Source organism: Drosophila takahashii, chromosome 3R (genome assembly GCF_030179915.1).
Source record: "Drosophila takahashii strain IR98-3 E-12201 chromosome 3R, DtakHiC1v2, whole genome shotgun sequence".
Classification (NCBI taxonomy): Eukaryota; Metazoa; Arthropoda; class Insecta; order Diptera; family Drosophilidae; genus Drosophila; species Drosophila takahashii.
The window spans coordinates 20,206,910-20,229,995 of NC_091681.1; the positions used below are offsets into that span (position 1 = coordinate 20,206,910).

Below are 23,086 nucleotides of genomic sequence, written 5' to 3' on the forward strand. Positions count from 1 at the left end.
TGTGGGGCTGAAAAGAAGTCTACATGGGTCCAAAGACGCACTGACATTTGCCACCATTGCTAATTGCTCAATCAGGTGAAAAATGCAGCTAAGAGCGCTTCATTTGGTTGCCAAGTGATTGCCGCGACACACCCACAACCTGCACTTCACCGATTCACCGAAAAACCACCGAAATTCCATCGATTCATTCACAGATCGCCGTTGTCGCTAATCTTTTGATTCCGAATCCAATTCCGATCCGGCCGATGCCCAATTCGATTTCAATCGAGCTTCCGCCATTGCGAAGGTCGCCTCTGCTGGCATGTTGGCATGCCCGACGCGTGCCCGAATCTCATTTCGGAGGTGCTCTATGCGGCGCAGCTCATTTCAATTGCTAAATATTTTTGGCAATTTGAGGAAGATTCTACGCAGCTCGTTTTACGTTAACGAGCCCCGCGTTTGAACCCATTTCAAGGCGTGCCAAAATAAGTCGATATCGAAGTAAGCAATCGGAAGACAGCCAAACTTCCCCAAGACATGTTTCTTATAATTTAAGTAATTTTTTCTGTTCATCTAAAAGTTTGAAAAACCAAGTATTTTATATTCCGTTAATAATTAAGTATTTTTTTATATTCGCATTACGAATTTTATGTTAAGCCTTTTTAATCGTTTTTTTTTTATGGCAAATAAAGTCATTAAGAAATAATGTTTAATTAAATAAAAAAGCCATCAAATAATTCTTATTCTTGTTGATAATGTTTTATAGATAAGCTGAAATATTAGCATTAGGAAACACCCCAAATCTACAAACGTGACATTTTTTATTGATTTAAAGCTAAAGAAGTTGGACTTTATTTCCAAACAAGCTACAAAAGTCACCTTTTAATCAGTTTATTGTTAAGCGATGATTTCCGTAAATTTTCCATACGAATTTTCACTTTTGTCTTCAATTCAAACCATTTCAAAGTCAATGTCGCCTGGCGGAAACAAAAGACTTCGGACACGAACTCGCATCGATGCCCCGGAGCATCGCTTTATAGATACTGCTGTTCATTTAACGACTCATTCGATTAGAGTTTTTTTATTCAAAGCATCTTTACATTGGCAACAACAAAACGAAAATAAATAAAAACATATTGCCAGTCTGCGTTGGGCATTATACGGATTTAATGTTTTTGAACTTGACAAGATAGCATAATTTGCATGAAAATGATTGGATTCGGTATTTCTGCAAGAATAGGATTGATCGTTAGACGACAAGACAAAAAAATTCTGTCTTCTCTTTGTCTTATTTTGCTCTTAATTTAGTAATTTTCGGTCGTTTTTGTCGCTTTTTGTGGCAATTCTTGTGCGCAATCGCCTGCGTACATTAAAACTCAATTAATGCGTAACACTTTGGAGAACGCTGATGGTGGAAAAAACGCAACCATAGCCAGCCAAATCTTGGCAAGCATTATGGCACCGAGGTGAACTGAGGCTGATTGGAAATCAATGAACTAACGAACTGGACACACAGCGGATGCTGTTCGACGGCCTTGACCATAACACTTAAACGCCAAAAACCTTCAAAGACCAGTTGCCACTTGCTGGCTGTCAGTCTGCGTCTGCGTCTGAGTCTGAGTCTCACTCGCAGTCTCAGTTAGCCTATGTTTATTGAATTTAACGCATAAAAGCAACTGCACAAGACCATTAATAAAGAGTTGAAAGCCGAAACTGGGTGGCTGCCTGAACTCTGCATATAAGTATTTGGGCTCAGCCGATGTCGAGCCGACATTGAACTGCACAAAGCACCGATTCGCGGATGCTGATGCATATCTCATGACGACGATGACAGCTTCGCTTCCGGATAGCTTGGCCCACTGAGTGGAGTTGTCAAATTATGTGTAATGAGGGTAATTAGTCTACAGACGAGTAGCGTGCATTGGCCACTGAATATGTTGTACTTAATTGCAAGTGAAAGCCATGTCACATTTTCGGTGCTTCTGGCAAAACAAACTAAAGATTACAGAAAGCCCCAAGCAGTTGATATTTATAAGGGAGTAAATCAGTGCAAATCTAGCTCAACCGAAAACTCAAGACCCGCCTTCAAAAGCCAAACCATTTCCCCACATGGCACCAATTTGTTGCCACTTGATTTGCATTTTTTATACAACGTGGGTTCGGGAATACTGTGTTGTATGTTTTATGTTCCCCGGCACCATGGTTTTTTTTTACATAAAAAGTAAAATACTTTGGCTTTTAGTAATATTTTTAGATTTAATGGCGCACGGGGGCTGAATAGACGAGCCAAGATGTTTGATGAGTAAATCGATTGTACAGTGACAACTTCAAAACTTGAGCATCAGTGAACTGAAATATTCCTAAGTCTTAAAAATACCGTACCATTAAAAATAATAAAAACCAGTTAAAATAACAAACAGAATTATTTATATTATTTATTATTTCTTTGAAAGAATACCAAACTCCTAAATTCACCACATCGAAACCGCACTGTATCATTTAGCTATGCACATGATTACGACTCATTAAGACATTTTTAAAATATTTCTCTTTGACTTTGGTTTTCTCCTATTTTGCTCAACTTCCGAACTGATTTTTGCCTTATTTTGACCGAGTCATTTGCCTTTTTTGTTGCTGAACTTGAATTTTTTAAGTAAAAAAGCTGCAATCGCATTTAGTTGAAAGACACGTGCGGACAGGTTGCCAAGTACAAAGTTCGATTATTTGCGAGGGGAAAAATAAAAGGTTTAGCGATCTGCGGGTTCGGGTTAGAAACTGGCGCACGGCGAAGACAATGAAGACGCATAGAACACAAGGCAGCGGAGGAATCAGATCGAGATGAGATCTCGGAGACTAGACCACGGCTGCTCACTTCATCAAGGGGGTCAAAGTCAACTCAGCATTCGCCCAGTCATCAGCAGCAAATGCTGTGCCCTCGCCAGGCAGACCGAAATCAACTAATAACCCCGATGCGGATTTCTAGTTCTCTGGGGCGATATTTATGGCCAGGCATTAGGGTGATGGCAACAGAATTGCCCAATCGCAATCAGCAATCTTAAAGATGGTTTTTGTGTCGAGAAACAAAATATATGGCTTAATAAAAGTATCACCAAACGATAGTTTAGAAGTCTTTTCAGTTTTTTATTGTTTTGATTCGCATTATGTTTTGTGATAGATCTGCAATTATAATGTATACGGTGATATAATATCTTAGGCTCCATACGTGTGCATGGATATGGATGCGAAATTTGTGGAGTGTAGTGTGCAAGTGTGTGTGTAAAATCAGACCTCATTTAACTAACGATGATGTATGTTGTCTAGTCCATACAACCCTAACAACTCTAAGCGGTAAATACTAATGCCACAAGGGGATCATCTAATTTCAAAACTTAAAGTAGAACTTGCTTGGCTGGCTGTTCGAAAACTTCTATAGCAATGGTAACCCTGAGCGAAAGTCACCGCGCGATGACTCCTGGCTGATGTTTAGCACTTTGCCAATTCCAGATGCAAGCAATCCTGCGATACCCGACAGGTCAATCAACTTAGAATAACATTAAGTAGACGAATTGGAATTTTATAAATAATTGTACATATATTGATTACTCTACTGCAGATTTCATTCGACAATCAACTGTGTTTGCTAGGTGTTTGTATGTAAGATTTTGATGATAAATGCGCGTAATTTGTGTGTGTTTGTGTCTTGGATTTGATTCCGATTCTGATTCTGTCGAATTTGAATAACAAGGTACAAATGCTCACCGAACGCTAAAAAGGTTGCATTGTAAAACTGCGCTAGTTCGCATCATTATATGTATGAAAATGTATGGGATTGTATGTGATTTTACGATGATTGTTCCATGGCGTCCACTTAAGCATCTAGAAGGTTATTGGTTCTATGGGGACGGTGCATTCGCTGTACATCACGCGGTACATAGCCATTTCGGAGATGCCGTGGTAGTGGACGAAAGCAGCCGCGATGACCAGTATGTGGAATATCTGATGAGATTGGCCCTGCAAAATAGTGGAATGTTAGGAAAGTCCAAAAGGTCAAACGGCTACCGAAAGCCTACCCAAATGTCGAATTTGCCAGGGAACCAGCGCTCGGGAACACGGAGAGCGTACAGCAGGGCGCCAAGGATGTAGAGAAGGCCTAAAAATTAAGAATTATCCTTAGTAATCATTATTTATACTACTTTTTTATAGCAACACTTACCCATGAGAATCAGCCAACCCAAACTAGCACGGCTCATCTGACTAAACCAGCCCTCCATGATGCTGTAGTGAATAGCTGGAATAACGCCGGACAGACCAAAGCTCATGAACACGCCCGCGCGCAAGGGCCGAAGTGCCGGCTCCGAGAACTTGTCCCACAGCGAGACAACGATGGAGAGAACGCCCAGGACGCACACCACAGACAGGTATATGACCTTCGGCTGGTAATGACAGTAGAAGCCATAGTACAGCCAAGGCACAAAGGAGCCCATGATCAGCAGCGCAATTCCACAGTAGTCAAGTCTACACAAAGACAAAATATGATTAATATAAGTCAAATAACATTTGGAATACACTTACTTAGAAAACAGTCTTCCCATCTCTACAGAGTGACAGCTTAACGTGTGAAATGCGAATGAGAATCCCAGGCAGACGATGGCTCCGATGAAAAAGGCGCCAAAGACGATCTTCTCCTGCGTTTGAATCTCAACCGAGGGACGCGAAATGAAGTACAAAGCCACGCCGATGAAGGCAATGCAGCCGAGGAGATGTGTCCAGATGTTGCCGGTTTCCGTGTGGACGCGGAAAATCGATTTGAAGCAAGCGCGGAACGAGGGGAGCGGTGGGCGATGGCCGCGGTGTAGGAAATCGTTATCCTGCAGCCATTTGGGTAGATTTTTGTAGTGGCACACCTTCCAGCTGGCCTCCCAGACCTAAGAATAGTAAAGAAATAAGTTAGTAAGGAATATAAGCAGCTGGTTAACTAACTACAAGCCACCAAACAAAATAAAGACAGTCCCAAGACTTTTACGGTTTATTAAAGGGAAAACAAAAATGCCAGAAATTCACAGAACTTGACAAGTTGTCCTCCATTCTCCACCTGGCCGAAGCACTTCGCTTACCTTGCGCACAAACTCCTCCGCCTGCTCGGCGGCGTTGTGGGCCAAAGCGCCCAAATCGATTTCATCGGATAGAACGCCAGCCTTGAGCACTTCCGTCATCTGTGGGATAGATTGATAAGACATTAAAGCGTCCTCGAACCGGATATTCAAAGCTTAGACTACGGGATGGCAGGGAACAACTAAAAGCAAATGCGACTAACGACTCTTTTTTCAGCTTGCGCCTCGACTGCGTCCTGACTTCCCTTGGCCTCTTGACTGACATCCGGCTCCAGGTCCGGGTTCACACGCACTACAACCTCCGGCTGGGTGTGCATCTTGAGCGGCTAACAGAGATTCGAACAGAACTAGAACTAAGTGTGCGAAACAATGAGCGTTCGTACTTTGAAGCTTCTGCCAGTCGCATACTCAGTCGGCTCAATTTGTTTAGACGTTGTTGGCGGAACAAGAAGGCACCGAATGCGTTCAGCGATAAGATAAGCGCGACCGAAACTGTCTTCTCTCCGGGCATTATCAGCACCGCATCGACGTATATTTTTTTCTATTTTGCTAGCATCTGTCGTATAAAGGGCTATGCCGAGGCTCTTCGCTTTTAATCTAAGCCTGACCTCTCAAGCCAGTGAGCAAAATGTGCTGACTCGCCAAAGTGTAAGCCTTGAATCAGGGAATTTTACTTGACAGACATTAAAGGCAGTGATAGATAAGGTTTTTAATGGCTCTGGAATAGGCCACAAATTGAGCAATCGTCTTTAGTGAATCATAAACGAAGAGAAATGGCCAAGATAAGGTTTTACCACACTCCACGGTTATAATGTGGCAACCTGTCGTTGGGCCAGTGCAACATTTGTATTGATAAGAGTTCGACATTCAAATGACTGGCTGCGCAGTCGGAAAATTGCGACTAACAAGTGGCGGGAGATAACCACATGGTTGGTGGGTCAGCGATAAGGCTCCTCACATGTTTTTACATTCGCAATTTGTATTCCGCCACCTGGAGGAACTCACCTCCGCCTCGATGAGCTGTGTGTCCTCCGGGGTGGAGGGCAGTGGGCAGCCGGCGTCGTCCTCCTCTCCCAACTCATCGTCGTACTCCAGAAGGTCCAGATCGTTGGGGCTGAGCGAATCCTCGGGGCCCCAGCCGCGTCGCTTGCGCAGAATCATCTGCACCTGCTCAAAGATGTCCTCGTCCGATCCTGCTCCACGCAGAGTGGCCGTGGTGGTGGTCACTCCCTCGGCGGTCGCATGTCCGGCGGCATCCATGCCAAAGGTGGCCCTGGCCCGGGTGGTCACCTCCACCTCGGCAGGTCCACTGCCCAGATCGCCCGTCGAGCCGTGACGCTCGAGAAGATTGGTGGCCGAGTCCATGGCCTGTACGGTCTCGGATCCCTGGGACACTTCGCAAATGGGTTCTGTAATAAAAGTCGTTCTGCTCAATAGGATACGTTTGAATTTGGTTGATTGGAAGGTAATGCGAAACGGTTGTTAGTTCAACGCTAGCTTAACTGGGAAATGTGATATTTGTTTATTTGTTTATTAGTCTGTCCCGATCGCATGGGTTTTATATAGTATGGAGCGACCTTTGTATCCCCCAGTGAATCGGCTATATGTACACACTATATGTATCTGGTTTTCGTGAGTTTGTGTTGCTTTGTGTGCTTTATCACTTAGGGAATTAGCTGCCAATTAAGTTTTTACATAAGATGGGGTCCCAGCGGCACACTGAGTGTTCAGTGGGTTAAGGTGCAACTGGGTTTTCGGGGAAATCTTCATAGATAACACGATCTATTCGAAACCCAGGAACAAGGCCACGTGTAAAGGGAACACTACCAACTGGTTTAACCCACACCTGCTCGCCACTTGCGCAGTTCAGTTCCCATTTTCCCCAAGTTTCTGGCAGTTAAAGGGTTAATCACTCGATTTCACTGGCGATTCGTCACTAATCACTTACCACTCGAAAGTCGCGCAATGGGCGACACTTCAACGGCAGGCCTAGAAGTCAACACTGGCGCGGAAAACTACTTGCTGCACTTGCTTTAATTAATCACAATTGCAGTTTTTCATCTGTTTTTCCAAAAAATTTTTTTTTTCTGTTTTTCCCAGTGTGCCTGCCTGCGGAAAAGGGAAAATCACTTGCAATCATATGGTGCAGCAGGCGCTATGCGGTCACACTTAACAGCTGTTAACAGTTGCTAACAGTACATCGTCTGTAACAGCTCGATGAAACAGTATGGCAACTCTCTGAAGAACCCGCCCATATTTAAAAACGCTAACCACAAAATCTCATTGCTCCCGGTAAACAAAGTGCTTTCATTATAATGAAAGTCAAACATTGTGGCGGGAGCTCACATCTTTTTAATGGCGATCAAAGGTGATAATTCTACTGGTTAAATATTGGCTATTTGCCTAAATACTTCACATACAATATACTTTTCATGAGAAATTGTCGACCGTGACGAAATTACAAGACGTAAATTATAAGAATAGAGTCTTTCTCTTTAGTTCGTAAACAACGTACTTACAGTGAAATTTTTTTAAAAAGTTTCCGAAAGCCCCTTAATAAAATCAATTAACAATGAATCAATGGAGTCAACTCAAAACTGGTAGTTATGAAATGGCAAAGTGAATTCCCGTGGATGTTACCTACTTAAGTTTGCATATATTTGCATTTCTCTGGGTACTTTTCCAAAAGTCAAAAAGCTCATCGCATAGCACTTAAGACTTATTATCTTATATAATAAACCAAGAACCAGTTGTTTGAGATTTAAATAATTAAAGTTTATATTTAGTTTATAATACGAATTGAGACCACAACAAAATATAGAAATTTAGTAGTCTTCCAATGACTTTTGTGGAAATCAAAAGTTATTAGGCTTTTTCGTTCGAATAAAGTTTGATCTCTCTCCCTCTCTCTCATAATTTAAAAATATTTCAAATAAAAAATTAAAAATTTAATTTCTTGGTTATCCTATAAAACACCCAAAAAAATAACATTTTTAAAAAGAATTACAAATTTTAAAATACTTTGATAGTCAGGAAATATAACCAGCCAGGTAGGCCTAATAAAAATTCACTTGTTTGGCTACCCCTAAACAACTCAATTTAAGTACTATTTAACAGCGCCCATAGAATATTTATTGCATATAAAAAGTAATAGGTATGCTAAGGCATTCATCTTTGTTTTCCAAAATTTATTAAAACTAAAAAAGTACCTATAGAACTTGTTTTCCTCATGGGCACCGAAAAAAGATGAAACCCTATTGGCGAATCTGGGCCAATAACATCAATCAGCTCTCGGCGTTCTGATCAGCTCCGTCAGAAACTCGGCCAAGGAGCAAGCTCGGAGTTTTCGCACAGACCCCGACTAGCGGTATTAATCGGCTGTATTAATATTAGTAGCGCTGAAGTTCAGGGTCATTATCACAAAAGAGAAGCGCCGATAATACGAGCTGTTTGAATGACGAGCGGGCGATAACAAATGCAAAACGGCTTTTTGCTTTTGGCCGCCCGCCATGTGGCTCAAATGGAAATGCTAAAGACCCGGAAGAGCGGTGACCAATACAGCTGCAGTGCATCGACTTTGGCAAATATTTCAATATTTGGACGGGCACTTAGCACGTGGGTGGAGCAATGGGCCGCCCAATTCAGTAATCTGGGAAAGTGAGTGAAATTTACCGTCAATGGGCCGGCTAATCGCTTCCCATCGAGCTGGAAATGTGTTAACTACGCCCGTACATCCCTGTTTGCGTAAGTTAAGTAAGTGCCCGTAATAGAGTTGGGGCGTGTCGCCTACATTCATATGTATGCTGCCCATTGAGTCCGTCCCCATGACGTGACAGCGATAATAAATCAATTGTCTAGCGGTTTATTTAAAGCCAATTTGGCTGCCAGGAAAGTGCACGCAGAAAAAAACCAGCTAAATCGGTCAGCTATTGTTATTTTAATACATTTAATGACCTTCTTAAATATAAAAGGCTTCGAATAATTTTAGAAAACAATATCCTTTATCTAAAGAACCTACAATATTTACATATTGTTTGGGAAGCATTAGAATTTATTAATTAAGCTATATTTGTAAGAGTTTTTACTAAAATATTAATTTTAAATCGAACGTTTAATAAATAAAATAAATTTATTTATCTTTTTAAATTATAAAAGATTTAAAAAATATTTTTTCTGTAAAAGATTGAAGTTGCCTTTGGCTTTCTAATATCACCATATCAAAACAAAGTATTTGGGATGACGCAAAATCCACTTAACCTAAGGTATCACTTAAAGGTCAAAGCTAACAATAAAAAATCTGTGCAAATAATATAATTTCACTCATTTTGGCATAGCTTAACGTTCTCTAAAAAAATCATCCCTAGTAATTTCAGTGGCATAAATGCATCAACTCACTAGCATTTTGTAGCTACATGTATAATATTAATTTATGATGATGAACTAAGGTCTATTAAACTATGCTGTATGTTATGTTAATTAGTTTTCAGTATGTGTAAGCATTTCAAAAATTTATTATTTAGTTTACCTCTGGCTTATTCTGTATTTAATTTTCACTGTGTAACTTTTTGTTTCCCTCTTTGCTTTCGTTTTCTTTTTGCCGCTCTTTTTGCGATAGGATCTGCATGTTTTTTTGGCCAACCGGGAAAGGGTTAATAAACTTGTTCAAAATAAACCAAGAAAACCTATCGTGTTGCTGCTGCCGTTAGCAGTTTTGCTTTCTTTACCCGCCACAGACATTCGCTTTAATTGCTTCAAACTTGACCTTAGCACCAGAAAGCCGAAATTAGTAAAGAAACCAAAACTGAATAGTGCTAAAGCAAAAAAAAATTGAAAAACCGCGCAACTCAAATTGGCCATTAACGCGACTTCGACTTGCATCGCATCGAACCTGGCCGAGTGACGCAAAAATATATAAAAAAAAGGTTAAGTATACGCCGAGCGGGCCGAGCGTCGACTGCGCTGCCAGCGTCGACAGCGACGGCGGCGTCAAATGTTGGCCGGTCCGCGAAGCCCGTTCATTTTGTTTATTTATACAGCCGAGCGGGTAGAACTCCATATTAGTGTCTTCTTGGCGTTTGCCGCAGTCGAATCCGAGTTTCGAGTCCCCGTGTCCGAAACTGAATCTTCAGGCTACGGTTGTGCGACAGTGTGTGTGTGCCAGTGTGTGTGTTAGCCAAGTTAGCCGACCCAGGGAAAAAGAACCCAGCCAAAACCCAACAGGTACGGAAGTGATATCAATTTATTGGGGGCAACCCGAAGGTGTGAAAGTGTTGCATAAATTAGAGAGCAGTTCTTGGGCCGATCAGCTCGAAGTGGGCCAAAACTGGATTGGATTGGCCTGGCCAATAGCTAGTAGCTAATTCTGCTGCAACTGCCACTGCCACTGGTCCGTCTGATTTTCTCGTCGACCTTAACCCAATGCATCGTACATAGATTAAACGCTGAAAACTGGCTTGAGGAGCTGCAATTTTGCCAGTCAGCCAAGGCCAAGACTCTGGCTGCAGCATTGAGGCGGCCAAAACTAAACGATTTGAACTTGTAATCGATTGCGATTCAATTGGCAGCTGCATCGGCTGAAAGGCCTTGCCAAGCTGCTAGCAACCCCCTCGCGAAGATGACCACATTTCATGGTTAGGCAAACATTTTAGAAGTCCGAGTTCCCACGAAGAGACAGAGACCACGCAGCATATCCGTTACAGTTTCTAACGAAAACACAGACGCTCCAAAAGTTTGGGACAGGAAAAAATCCAATTAACGCCGCAAATATTTGCCCAGTAATTAAAGGTTGTCAGTCGGCCCAAAAAGTTACCAAACTCTAGCTGGCTGTGCACAGGAAAAAATATTAGTTTTTTAAAATCTATTAATATTTCAAAAGGCCAATTTTGAACAAATAATATCTAAAATATTAATATCAGTAAATTTATTAACAAATCAATTATACATTTTCATAGATTTGTAATTATAACAATTTTTAACAAATTTCTTAACGTAGAAATTATAATATGTTTTTAGATTTTTTATTATTCTAACCAGTATAATATTAAATCATATTTGTATTATACATTTTTAAATGCAGCTGAGCATTTTTATAGAGGAAAAAATGCAAGTCCATCGAATTTTTTCTGATTTTAGGATAGAGTTGGTAAAAAAAATTATATTTTCGAACACATTTTCCTCGCGTGTGGGTTATAGTTTTGGATGTATGTATATGTGGCGTTTCTGCGGTTCGCCAAGTGCTGGCTGACTCGGCGCGATTTGCTGCCTCCTCTGTAAATGCCTCGGCTGGCAGAAAAAATTAATTTACAGCGCTAAGCAAGCATGAAACCATAAAACATGTGCACTTGACACAGGCAAAACTAAATGATTAACCTGTTGCACTCTTCAAGCCACGTCGGGAAAACAATGCCATCGGGGAAAAAATTAAACAATTTTCAGGGTGCTCGACCCGGTGACATACCCCGTACTTAGAACCCATGCCTTTTATGACCCACTCGATTGCATCGCAACACCTCCCAGTTTCGGGCCCTCAATGGGTGTGCGCTAATGTATTCGGGAATTTCACATGGCTAATTGCTGTCATTCGGCAAACACTCAAGTGCGTGTGAAAATCGTGCTGCGACGCCTGTAATCTACAGAAAACATCCGCCCTTTGGATTACAATTTGCACAGACAAATAGTTATACAATTTTTGGAGATTCTATAAAATATAAAAATAAATATATATAAAATATATTTATGTATTCTAATAATTTACAATTTTAAGATCATTTATATTTAGACAAATATTTTAAAAATCCAGAAGATCTAAACATCTAAAACTACGTTTTCTTATATTTATCAAATATTTAAAGTTTGACTTCAAAACATTATCGATCCCAATCTGATTTTTGGCTGTGTAGCCACGTGGCGACATAACACCAAAAATACCTTTGCCTTCTAGTCGCAATCTTGCAAAATAAACATGCAAAACTTGCAGCTTTTGCTTGTGGCACATTAACAACATTTAAATCGCAGCAGCAGCAGATACAGATACATTTATATTTATACAGACGTCAAGACTCGCTCGCAGATGAAAGACTAATGCCCCATCGGCCTTCATTAGATTTCGAATTAGTGGCAAATTAAGTTGTTTTTACTTAAACCTTTTATTTTTAGAGGCAAAATCGTAAAAATTAACGCTTTTTTCGGTGCTTTTCCGCACCGAAACAGACGCACGCAGACGGCGCTCGGGTATTTGGGTATTTAGATACTTTTCGTATTAGTCACAACATTTGAAATTATGGCAAAGTCGTGTTCGAGTGCTGGGTAAACCCAGTTCCGAGTATCGAGTATCCAAGTTCTGATAATGCTGACAAGGCAGCTCAGCTCTTAAAGGGTACGAATTATTGGCAAAAGCGAAAATCAATTATGCATACAATACACATAATTTTAATGCGTGCGCGGCAGTATGTGGCTGTTGCTTCTGCGTTTATTTTTAATTTATTTATGGCGGAAGACTTGGGCGTAGAATCGAATCTAGCCTCTGGCCAGTGCCGGTAGAAGCGGCCTTTTGCTGTTCCGAAAGGCTGAAAGTGTGGCAGAAGGTGCTGCCTGGGGGTTTCCCAAAAAAGGGGCTACTATCATCCACGGGGGGCAGGGGCATCAACGTCAGCAGCTGCGAAGGCAGCCAGCGGAACACTCGCCTGACTTTCAATTGGCGTCACATTTTTGGTCGACTGCGATGATTATGATGATGATGATGAGCCGGCAGTCAGCTCACTTTTCCTGTCTCCAGTGTCAGTCTGTGGATGCCAAGTGCCTTGCATACGAATGGGAATGGGAATCTGGGAATGGCTAGGCTATATAGCTATTTGGATATATGGACATGGGAAGGCGATTTCGATTCCAATTCCAATTCCGATTGGGATTACGATTGCTTTAACCCTGACAGAGACCTAGTCTCAGTCGCTGTCGATCAGCGGTAGTCAGCACATATCAATCATACGCCGAGTGTGTCCAATTAGCGAATGTGACAGGTGTTTGCTCCGTTCTTCGGCCAGGCCAGGCTCTCCAAATCTTAATTACACGCCATGTGAGCCATGAAGAGTGCTGTGCTGCAATCAGAATCAGAAGAGAACAAAACTCCAGTCATCGGAGAATCATTATAGAGCAGGCTTTGCCTTCAAAGTATAAGAATCGGTTGAGTTTGTCGACAAGTTTTATTTCGATCCGATCTGCTACCTTCCCAACTGGATATCTGTTAGCATATCAGCTAATTATACAAACTAATCTATATATATATTCGAGAATCTTCTGCCGAACGAGTTCCGGTTTGAGTTGGCTAGGTCAGTGGTTAATGAAGAGAACACCCCAAGTCATTACATAAGAAACTAAACGAAACGATACAAAATGAAACGAGTTCTGGCTGCCCTGTAATTGAATACATTTGATGGGTCATTTTCAATCAAACTCCCTCCTTCCGTGTGCAATTTAAATAACAATGTGAGGCAAGAACACGAGGGCCATTGGCTAGAACATTAAGTCCGTGTGCTGCGATTTTATCTGAAAATAAACAGATGCCAAGATGAATGCCAAAGTTAGTCTAAGCTTTAGTGCCAAGGCAAGAAATTCAAATGAAGCTCTTTTCAGGTTTCCAAGCCATTGACTTGCGGTCGTGGCTTGGCCAAGAATCTAAGATCTTAAAGACATCTTCGTTTGGCTTATTGATTCGAGAGGAGATATAATACATATGTTCGTCAGTGAGCTGCAACCAGCTTAATCTTTGTCCCCCGGCCTGCTGTCGTCATTCATCATTCGATTGGGGATAACTCAATAAGCGATTTCTTCGCGCCTTTCATTAATAAATCTGTGGCGTGCCTCGCCAGAAATTCCGATGCAAATCACGCTCCTCGGCAAGCCGAGCAGAAAAACGTGCCGAGCTTCTCCAAGCGATCGCGATTTAGAATACCTTTTTTCATTCAATATTTTGGCAACGCGGCGTGCGGACGTCAGGCTCTGAATCTGAATTCTCGATTTTGGGCGAAAATTTCTAAAGCTCGTAAACCTTTTCTTCCAGTTGCCAATCGAAGAGCCAAGGCAGCCGCAATGACGACCTACATGAAGATAGTCGAGGAGCGCCTCACCGGCCTCTCCAAAGGAGTGGGTAAGTTATTGGGATAATATATATATTTTTGAAATATTTACTAAATGAGTTAACCCTCCCACAGATGAGACGGTGGACAGCTGGTTCCTGATGAGCTCCCCTGCTCCCGTGATCGCCGTGGTCCTGGTCTACCTGGCATTCGTGCTCAAGATCGGACCCGAGTACATGAAGAACCGCAAGCCCATGGACCTCAAGCGCATCATGGTCTTCTACAATGCCTTCCAGGTCTTGTACTCCATTTGGATGTGCCGCACGGTGAGTCCATAAAACAGAGCGTCATAATTATTCAGTTACTCGGTTGCTAGGCTTCCTATCCCGATTAATGTATTATTCATTTTTAATAAGCCACGCTTGTGCTTATTATTTGCATTACAATTTGTTAAATTTTTAAAATTCTAGTCTTGAATTTTTTTTTGGCAATTTGCGAGCTATAAAATTGCGGAGTAGCGTTGCTTTTTAATGAATGAACGAATGAACTGTTCCAATTGTAAATCACAAACACGTGAATGTTTAGCTGGAATTTAACTAAAAGAAATTCTTATATGGATTATTTATTTACTAATTAATTTTCCCCCACTTTTTTTACAGTCCATCCAAGAGAGCAATGTGATGTCATCGATCTTCTCGAAGAAGTGCGAGATCAACCGCACCAGGGAGCAGAACCTGACCCTCTACTCGGGCGCCTGGTTCTACTTCTTCTCGAAGATCATCGATCTGCTGGACACGACGTTCTTTGTGCTGCGCAAGAAGGACAACCAGGTGTCGTTCCTGCACGTCTACCACCACACAATCACGGTGCTCTTCTCCTGGGGCTACCTAAAGTACGCTCCCGGGGAGCAGGGCGTGATCATTGGCATCTTGAACTCCGGCGTGCACATCATCATGTACTTCTACTACATGGTGGCTGCGATGGGACCCCAGTACCAGAAGTACCTGTGGTGGAAGAAGTACATGACCAGCATCCAGCTGATCCAGTTCGTTCTGATTTTGGGATACATGCTGGCCGTGGGCGCCAAGGGATGCAACATGCCCAAGACTCTGACCTTCTTCTTCGTGGGCAACACTATCATCTTCCTGTATCTGTTCGGCAACTTCTACCGCAAGACCTACAAGAAGGCCAAGAGCCTCGATGGCGGCAGCAGCAGCAGTCGCACCACCGGCAGCAGCCTGGCCCAATCCGCCCTGAGGGCCGCCGGAGGAATGGGTTGCATGCCCCAGACAATGAACGCCGGAAAGCACAGCCTGCAGAACGCCCAGCCTGGAAAGGCCTACCTCGATCTGAACAACAACAGCGTGAAGCCGCTGAAGCTGGAATGAGAGCGATACTTGGCCAGATACCTGGTATCATTGGGTTTCAGTTATTTAGCAATTATGTCTTTTAGCGCGGGGTTTAGTTCGTAACTCTTACCTTTACCATTACCTTTTATCTGTAGTCTGTAGTCTGCGGAAGAGAAGAACTTGTATAATGTTTATATGCCGGGCAGGCGACGATTCAAACCCAAAAAGTAGATAGAACCCTAAGTGTGTGAATGCGGCCAAGTTTGACTGAGTACGTGTTAATGTTTTTCTAGCTGAGTGTGTGTGTGCTAGTGTGATAGAGCTTATTAATGAAATGCAGCCGTAAATCGTTTCTCGAAACAATAAGAATTCAATAAAACTTTGATTTTGTATATTTAATAAAAGCCAAACTCTGTGTCTCTGTTCTTTGCCGGCGCGATTCGGGTTTGGGGCTCTGGGGTTCTGACTTTCCGGGATTTTTTATTCTGCACGAGGCTTACGGGTTAGGTAACCAAACCGGATCCCATTGGATACCATTATTTATGACGACTGGTGGCCACGCGCTCCATCCACCCAGGAAAAAAATATGCAGATCTGCAAGACATCGCCGACCATATAACATGATTAATATCTGCCAATTAACTGCTGATTTTATACCTCTATTTTTTGTCAATTGTCCAAGCTCCGATTAGACAAAAAGAAATAAATTTATGCCACGTTTTGGAATAGTTTGTAAATCTTGATCCTAAACGAAACTAGCTAAGAATAATAAAAAATATGAAAAAATAAATATGAAAGAAATATTTTCTTCAAATATAAATTAATATTAAAGTTGCAATTACTTGAATAATGATAACCAAAGTAGATTTTTAAGTTATGTATATTTTTTCAAAGTGTACTTCTTAGTACGCGTGCTAAGGTGATTATGCAACTTTCTGTCCCCGACCCGTTTTCTGGCCCGGCTTAGACACCCTGGCGACGATTGGGAGAATGTCTTTGCCAAATTAGAATTTCTAATCAATTTTTTCCCTCGCCTTGACTCACACACATGCCCAGCATCACATGTAGCAGCTTTATTTATGCAGATTTCGACTAGAAAACTCTTGTTGTTTCTCCTCATCGGAGTCAAAGTTCAAGGGCCTGATGAAGAGTTTGATATGTATCTGTGGGTAGGCGTGTATTTTTAAATATGCCTCAGATTTTTGCCAAATTTACATAGGTCAAACTCTTTAAAATAAATAAATAAAAAAATTAAAATAAAACAAGGGAGATCGCTGTACTCGGGTTCGTGTCCCGGCTAAAAACACGTCTGAAAGTATACCTTAAAATTTAATTATGGAAATTTTTCTAAGGTTTCCCAGTAAAATAAGAAACCTCTCGTTCTGTTCTTGTTCATCTTGAATAAGAGCTGATAGAATCTGTATGATGATCAGGCCATAAAACTGGAATAATATTGGCATTATCTCCGGTTGGGCCAGATGAAAACCGAGTTTTAACTCGGAGGTTCGCTTTGTTTTTTCTCGTGTTTGTGGTCAAGATCAAGGTCAAGTCTCCAAACCGGCTTTATTGAATACCGTATAGGTAATACGTTTACTGTATCCGCACATCGGATGGCCGCAACCCCACTCGAAGATGCGTTTTCACTTCCGCTTCGGTTCCGTTTTGACTGATTGATCAATAAAAGGCTGTGGAATTTATCAAAATCTTATCTCGGCCGCGTCTCAAGGTGCCTGCGAAATGAGCTCTAATGAGTGGCCGCCGAGTCGTGTTCCCAGAGCCTCGTAAAAATTCATGAACTGGACATGCTGCATCACCCCACAGACCTGTTGTTCTAGCCACGCCCATTCATATTCAAATCAGCCATCATGTTACGGATGTCTTGGCTTCCGCTGCTGAATGAATGGATTCGACTCAATATATTAGTTGGTGCTTTAATTTCAGTCAGTTCCTTGAGAAAAGGTTTCCTCAATTGATTTATCTGAGGTTAACCAAGATCATGAATGGTTAGATTAGGATGGAACTGGGATGGGCAGCTCTTTGGGAGATACCCCAATGTTATCTTCAAGACAAATAAGATTAAAAATGTATGACTCTATAAATAAACATTGAGTGAACTTTACAGATCACAGGAAATTGCTATTTCTGCAATGTTTTCAAGGTCAACATTTGTTTTAATGACTCATTATAATACAAATTTAAATGGATCTTATTAATAAGTTTAATTGAACAAAAATTTATTTATAAGACGATTTTTTATAGCTTTGGGCAAAATAAATGGAATGCTTTATAAATCGAAACTGAATTAGTTAAAGAGCTTTTTTCATTATTGTTTTTAAAAATATAGTTCAAAACAATATTTTATTTTAATTTTGCAGTAAATTTCTGCAAGTAATGGTTTCTTTTGAATTTTTTTGAATCTTTTGAATTACAGATCATTTTAAATTTATTGCCATTTGACACTGGCTTAAATATCGACTACCTGACTAGTTTTGTTTTAAGAAGTCATGGCAACTTAAAGAAAAATGTTGAATTTATATATTAAGTCTTTTTTATTTATCAGGTGTCTATAACTAAATTAGTTTCCAAACTAAAATTATCCCGATGACATTTACCTTTGTGATTTCATTATCAAAAGGTCTTGGCCCCGCCTATTTCCCATTCATTAGACAAAGAATAAATCCCATTGTTTTTTTCGATATTTTTGTAGAAAAAATTCTAGATTTATTTGTAAAATGTGTTTGTATTTATGGGTTTGTTATTTGCTAGTTTTTCACTTGTTTTATGCCTACTTTACATACCACACGTATATAAAATCTAAAGAAAACACATTCGCATGCGTACCTACACTTATTTACACAACTAACGCTTCTTCTGCCTGTTTACTTAACTTAGTTCAGTTTTGGCCGAAAGACATACGACTTCTTTCATTTGGTCCGCCAGATGCGAACATCAAACGGAGCGAGCGATGATGACGATGGCTGCAAAAAGCAATTTCAACTGTTTGAACATTTACATTTACATTTACATAATATGTGTATCTGTGTCTCGAAAACCTCATTTGCTCAAATATATATTCGTCTCGTTTCTTATTTTCTTATTTTTGCGTGCTTAACGTCTTTTTGGCGGCGGATTACTTAAGAAATTAGTCAACAAGGTTGCACATAGAACATGGGTGGCTCTCAGTGGGTGTTTGTCCCGCTTTTTGTACGAGTATTGAAGGGGGATTGTGGGGGTGGTGCGGGTGGGTGAGGTTGGTTGGTGGCTTGGGTGGGTGGTGGCCTTGGCTTGGCCCTCTTCTACAAGGCCTTCTGCTTCTCCTGCTGCAGCTCAATGGCCTTGTTGAGGTCCTTGGCACATCCATCATTGTTGTTGTCCGCCGTCAGAGCCTTTGCCTTGGCGGCCGCCTGCTTCTTCTTGTAGGACTTCTGGTAGAAGTCGTTGAACAGGAAGTAGAAGAACACGGCGTTGGGCAGGGTGAAGCACACCGACCACCTGGGATAGCCGCAATCGGTGTACAGCAGCTGGGTCTGGTGGATGAAGGCGCAGCAGAACTGGATCTGCAATGGGAGAATTGTAATATTACGGGATTAGTGGTATTCGATAATTTACTACAGAAAACGTAATTTTTTCTTCCTATCCCCATGACATTTTAGTAGTTATAGAATATAATATATAATTCCCTTTACAATAAATTCTTAATTGGGTAAATGTTCTATGATTCTACTTTAAAAACGTAAATATATTTCCCTTCTTAACCCACTAAATATTATGAATCGTCCTAATTATTCTATACAAATTATTTATGCCAACATTTTAATTTGCTACCAATTTTTAAGAAACTCTTTGCATTTACTAATTGTCAAATTATTAATTGTTTTAATTCCCTTAAAGTCCTATAGATTTGAGCATCTTTATTCGTATTACTTATTGTCTTATCTTATTTATCTTGTTTTTCTAAACCTGAGTCATTAAAAAAACCCCTTTTAACAACAATTACTACTCACCATCTGCAGGTTGGTGATGTACTTCTTCCACCACAGGTACTTCTGCATCTGGGGTCCGAAGGCGGAGAGGAAGTAGTAGGAGTACATGATGATGTGCACGAAGGAGTTGATCCAGCCGATGAAGGTGCCGTGTCCGCCGGGATAGTACTTGCTGGTGCCCCAGCTGATCATGGGCATGACGGTGTGGTGGTAGACGTGCAGGAAGGTCACCTGGCGGTCGTTCTTGCGCAGCACAAAGAAGATGGTGTCCAGCAGCTCGGTGATCTTGGCCAGGTAGTAGACATAGACGACGCGTGCCTCGCGATAGGCCTTGGGGGTGCGGGACCAGTCCACCGGCTGGCACCGCCAGCTGTAGTACTGCCAGATGACCACGCCCTCGTAGACCATCCACACACTGAGGGCCACCTGGAAGAAGTTGTAGACGAGCAGGGTTCGTTCCAGCTTGAAGGGCTTGCGATCCTTCATGAACTTGGGTCCCCACGACAGCACGAAGAAGAGGTAGAAGGCCAGGATGCCCAGCAGGGGCAGCGGCGACTTGATCAGGAACCAGTCATTGGTGCGGGGATCTACAGGGAATGATCAATCGGTTATGGAATATAATATTATAGATAAAAAAAACCCCACTCACCTGCCAGATCCGTGAACAGAAAGTTCCAATAGTCCACCTGCGTTGCGTTGACGGCTGCCATTTTTAAATTCTTCGTTGGCCTCTCTTGCTTCCACAAATACGATTATATAGCTTCGATCGCTTCGATGTGAAATTCAAAAATCTGCTAAGCCTGCGTCGCAACGAACGAGTTTTGCGAAATCTAAATGGGGGAAGATCGGAAGGGAGTCTGGATGAGCGAAAGATCTTTATTTTCGAGTTTTGTATTTGTATTTAAGTTATGTTAATGCCATTCTCGAGCAACTGATGCCAGTGGCACGAGCAACCAGCAACTACTACCAGCAGCCTCAGCTGTTGCCGAGCCCAGAAATATAAATAAAATTAAAATAATAATCAAACGCGAAGGAGAATAGCAACTGTGACGGTGACGGTGAAATGCCGTGAAATTATCATGTAACAGTAACAGTAAATTATATTCATTATTATGAATTAAACAACCGCAGCGCACAACAGCCCGCAACAAATTGGTGGCCACCTCGCAGTCGTATGGCCCATGTCTGGGCCATTGCCACACGGCCCGGGTAAATTGGGCACTGCCAGCTGAATCACGTGTGGAACGCATAAAACCCACTCTCAAAACAAACCAGGTAAAGCCGTGGAAATTATTTTAGTGTTGTGCAGTTGGCAAGCAAATCCGCACCTCTCAGCGCAACAGAAGCAGTTTTCAGAAGTGGGATGGCATCGCAGCGAGACTGAGTGAAGTGCTCCTTCACTCCTCCGGTGATTAATCATCCCAAAGAACTCGCTCTTCGAAGGACCATTAGTTGGCTAAGCACCTATGCTAAAATATAAAAATTCCACACAATCACGTTCGTTGACTCGACGTCTTCAAGTCTCACACTTGAACTTGGCAAAGGCCGATGACGATTAAGACCACAATAATCGAATAGCATTATGATTTCTTTCGTCGTTTTCGAGGCTATTCTGAATCTGATCGGCTTCTTGGTCCCGAGTGTTGTGGAGTGTGCGAAGTGAGGAACAAATTGAAATAATAAACGAGTGAAACAGAAATATTTCGAAGGGCAAGTTGGCCAACACTCCAGCCAACAGGCATTAGCCATCAACAGGTTTGGCTCTGGCTTTCCGGTCATTTCCTGCACTTCAGAGCTATGGCTCTTTGAATATTGCCTGCAACATTTAGCGCAGAACGGGGCCAGAAAATTGAGGGGTGACAAATGGCGGCAATAAGCCAAAAGGTGCTAAACGCTTTTGTTGGCTTCGAGCCAAGAAAATCCAGTTTATCAATTTTCAGCTGTACGCCGCGACCTTGTCATAGGTTTTTTTTGATCAGGAATGGGTGGGAATGGCTGGCCGAAAAACTGGACAACTGTCGCATCATTTGGACGCCGTCGTGTCTGGCTGATCATCGCCAGCGAATTTGGAGGCATTTCCACTTGGTTAGTCATTTGTTAAATGGCTTAAGATCGCGGGCCTTGGAAACGCCTAGAGCGAGCAAATAGAAAATTGTGTCACCTATTGCCCAACTGTCGAATCCGAAAACCTGAAGGCGGTTTTGTTTTGGCAAATTAAAATATGTCGCAAAAGTTGAATGACCTTGACAGGTGGCGATCTTAGATGACTTTATATGGCACTTGTTCTAAATCAGACTTCTAAATTTTATACGGGAAAGAAAGACAGAAAATATTAAATGTCATATCTTGGTATTTCTAATCAAATCAAAGAAGAAAGCTAATTTGATACACTATGATCCTAATTCCTATCCAATGAATTTCGGATAACACAGAATTTCAATAGAATCGCAATCGTAAAAGTTACTGAATATCATGTGAGTAAAAAATACCAATTCTACAATTATATTTCTTTCTCAATGATCTGATTTAATCAAAAATCTGAGCAAGGTTTGGATTGGGTCCTAGTTCTAATATGATATGCACCAAACCATGATAAAATACCATATTTCAAATTCACTTTTGTAAACTCTTCAATTAAATTTACATATTTATCGCAGACTAACACACAAATTCTAGAGTTCCTCTTCTCAATCGCATTGGATCTGATTGATCACTCGGATCTGTAGGCACACACACTGGCACACACAAATGAAGAGCTTTGGGCACCTGTTGCAATCTCTTCGATTGCCGTGCACTTAATTTTCAGCGACGACAGCGACAACGCTTAATGCTAACACCGTGACAACTGTTTTTTAGTCTTGTTCCATCTGCTTCTTTTATGAAGTCTTATATTATAGTTTAGTATAGTATAGTATAGTAGAGGGAGAGACCTTTGCTGGCATCCGCTACCCACGAGACTTGTACGCGCACTGAACTGCTACGCCGAGGTGTACGGAGCTATGTATAAAAATTTCGACTAAAGGTTCGATTTGGCGCTGCTGTTTCTTCGTCGCTGCTTTTCGATTTGTTTTTGTTTCAGTTTCTGTTTCTATTTCGGTTTCAGCTTTAGTTTTTGTCTAAGCCCAACTTTTGTCTCGGCTATTTGGCATCTTGCTCATCTTCATCTTTGACTTTAGCTTTGGCTTTGGTCGAGATGTTCTTTTGTGCCTTGTGGATGAGCATGTGGATGTGGCTGGAGATTCGATTCGTATACGTTATACGCAAATGTATCGAACGATCGCCTGGTCTCGTTTTCCTATGATAATTGCGATGACAATGTTGATACTGTGTGTGTGTTTACCGGCTTTTTGTTGCTGCTGGCCAAATTCGCTTGGCTTTTAATTCGTTTTGTATTTGGCTGCGCAGCCTTTTGTACAATTAAAAGAATCATAAAATATTCTTGAATAGTTGTCACTTTTGATCGATTTGGTCAAAGCGATTGCGGTAGCACTTAGAGGATGCGGAATTTAGCGACTCGAATAACAACACAAAAAAACATACATTTAAATGGCAATTTTAAGAATTTAAGAAATTAGTTATTATAAATTTTTATT

The 23,086-nt window shown here is 41.5% G+C and overlaps 3 protein-coding genes and 1 long non-coding RNA gene across 9 annotated transcripts; 2 read left to right on the forward strand and 2 right to left on the reverse strand.

The window, feature by feature from the left end:
• Positions 1 to 3,099: 3,099 nt before the first annotated feature.
• Positions 3,100 to 7,201, reverse strand: AdipoR (adiponectin receptor). 5 transcript variants are annotated; one of them, XM_017152121.3, is made up of 7 exons: positions 7,039 to 7,201; positions 6,096 to 6,499; positions 5,094 to 5,192; positions 4,552 to 4,904; positions 4,193 to 4,494; positions 4,050 to 4,129; positions 3,100 to 3,990 (listed from the first exon to the last, which is right to left on the reverse strand). In XM_017152121.3, the coding sequence occupies exons 2-7, from the start codon at positions 6,453 to 6,455 to the stop codon at positions 3,856 to 3,858; spliced, it is 1,329 nt and encodes a 442-aa protein (XP_017007610.1). In that variant the 5' UTR covers positions 6,456 to 6,499; positions 7,039 to 7,201; the 3' UTR covers positions 3,100 to 3,855. The 5 variants fall into 5 exon arrangements, with proteins under 5 accessions (XP_017007610.1, XP_017007611.2, XP_070072752.1 ...); XM_017152122.3 differs by lacking the exons at positions 6,096 to 6,499; positions 7,039 to 7,201 and adding exons at positions 5,294 to 5,443; positions 5,499 to 5,685; XM_070216651.1 differs by lacking the exons at positions 6,096 to 6,499; positions 7,039 to 7,201 and adding exons at positions 5,336 to 5,443; positions 5,499 to 5,683.
• A 2,955-nt stretch (positions 7,202 to 10,156) lies between these two features.
• On the forward strand, positions 10,157 to 15,920 carry bond (james bond). Of its 2 annotated transcripts, none has more exons than XM_017152172.3 (4): positions 10,157 to 10,310; positions 14,146 to 14,232; positions 14,297 to 14,487; positions 14,821 to 15,920. In XM_017152172.3, the coding sequence occupies exons 2-4, from the start codon at positions 14,175 to 14,177 to the stop codon at positions 15,547 to 15,549; spliced, it is 978 nt and encodes a 325-aa protein (XP_017007661.2). In that variant the 5' UTR covers positions 10,157 to 10,310; positions 14,146 to 14,174; the 3' UTR covers positions 15,550 to 15,920. The 2 variants fall into 2 exon arrangements, with proteins under 2 accessions (XP_017007661.2, XP_070073121.1); XM_070217020.1 differs by lacking the exon at positions 10,157 to 10,310 and adding an exon at positions 13,215 to 13,414.
• Positions 15,921 to 18,214: 2,294 nt separating this feature from the next.
• On the reverse strand, positions 18,215 to 22,501 carry sit (stuck in traffic). Its single transcript, XM_017152097.3, has 4 exons — positions 22,424 to 22,501; positions 20,143 to 20,323; positions 19,515 to 20,080; positions 18,215 to 19,067 (listed from the first exon to the last, which is right to left on the reverse strand). The coding sequence occupies exons 2-4, from the start codon at positions 20,201 to 20,203 to the stop codon at positions 18,807 to 18,809; spliced, it is 888 nt and encodes a 295-aa protein (XP_017007586.1). The 5' UTR covers positions 20,204 to 20,323; positions 22,424 to 22,501; the 3' UTR covers positions 18,215 to 18,806.
• LOC138913374 (uncharacterized) lies at positions 20,549 to 21,192 on the forward strand. The gene is made up of 2 exons (XR_011419078.1): positions 20,549 to 20,768; positions 20,829 to 21,192. It is a non-coding gene; the product is annotated as an uncharacterized lncRNA (long non-coding RNA).
• Positions 22,502 to 23,086: the final 585 nt, after the last annotated feature.

What these genes read in the sequence shown, in the direction of transcription:
- AdipoR (XM_017152121.3), bottom strand. Translation starts at nt 6,455, where the DNA reads ATGGACTCGGCCACCAATCTTCTCGAGCGTCACGGCTCGACGGGCGAT. An exon ending in ATGGGAAGACTGTTTTCTAA is followed by an intron (nt 4,495 to 4,551) that starts GTAAGTGTATTC and finishes GTCTTTGTGTAG; the next exon opens with ACTTGACTACTGTGGAATTG. An exon ending in CTGGCAAATTCGACATTTGG is followed by an intron (nt 3,991 to 4,049) that starts GTAGGCTTTCGG and finishes ACTATTTTGCAG; the next exon opens with GGCCAATCTCATCAGATATT.
- bond (XM_017152172.3), top strand. Translation starts at nt 14,175, where the DNA reads ATGACGACCTACATGAAGATAGTCGAGGAGCGCCTCACCGGCCTCTCC. An exon ending in CGGCCTCTCCAAAGGAGTGG is followed by an intron (nt 14,233 to 14,296) that starts GTAAGTTATTGG and finishes ACCCTCCCACAG; the next exon opens with ATGAGACGGTGGACAGCTGG. An exon ending in CCATTTGGATGTGCCGCACG is followed by an intron (nt 14,488 to 14,820) that starts GTGAGTCCATAA and finishes CTTTTTTTACAG; the next exon opens with TCCATCCAAGAGAGCAATGT.
- sit (XM_017152097.3), bottom strand. Translation starts at nt 20,203, where the DNA reads ATGGCAGCCGTCAACGCAACGCAGGTGGACTATTGGAACTTTCTGTTC. An exon ending in TCTGTTCACGGATCTGGCAG is followed by an intron (nt 20,081 to 20,142) that starts GTGAGTGGGGTT and finishes CATTCCCTGTAG; the next exon opens with ATCCCCGCACCAATGACTGG. An exon ending in ACATCACCAACCTGCAGATG is followed by an intron (nt 19,068 to 19,514) that starts GTGAGTAGTAAT and finishes CTCCCATTGCAG; the next exon opens with ATCCAGTTCTGCTGCGCCTT.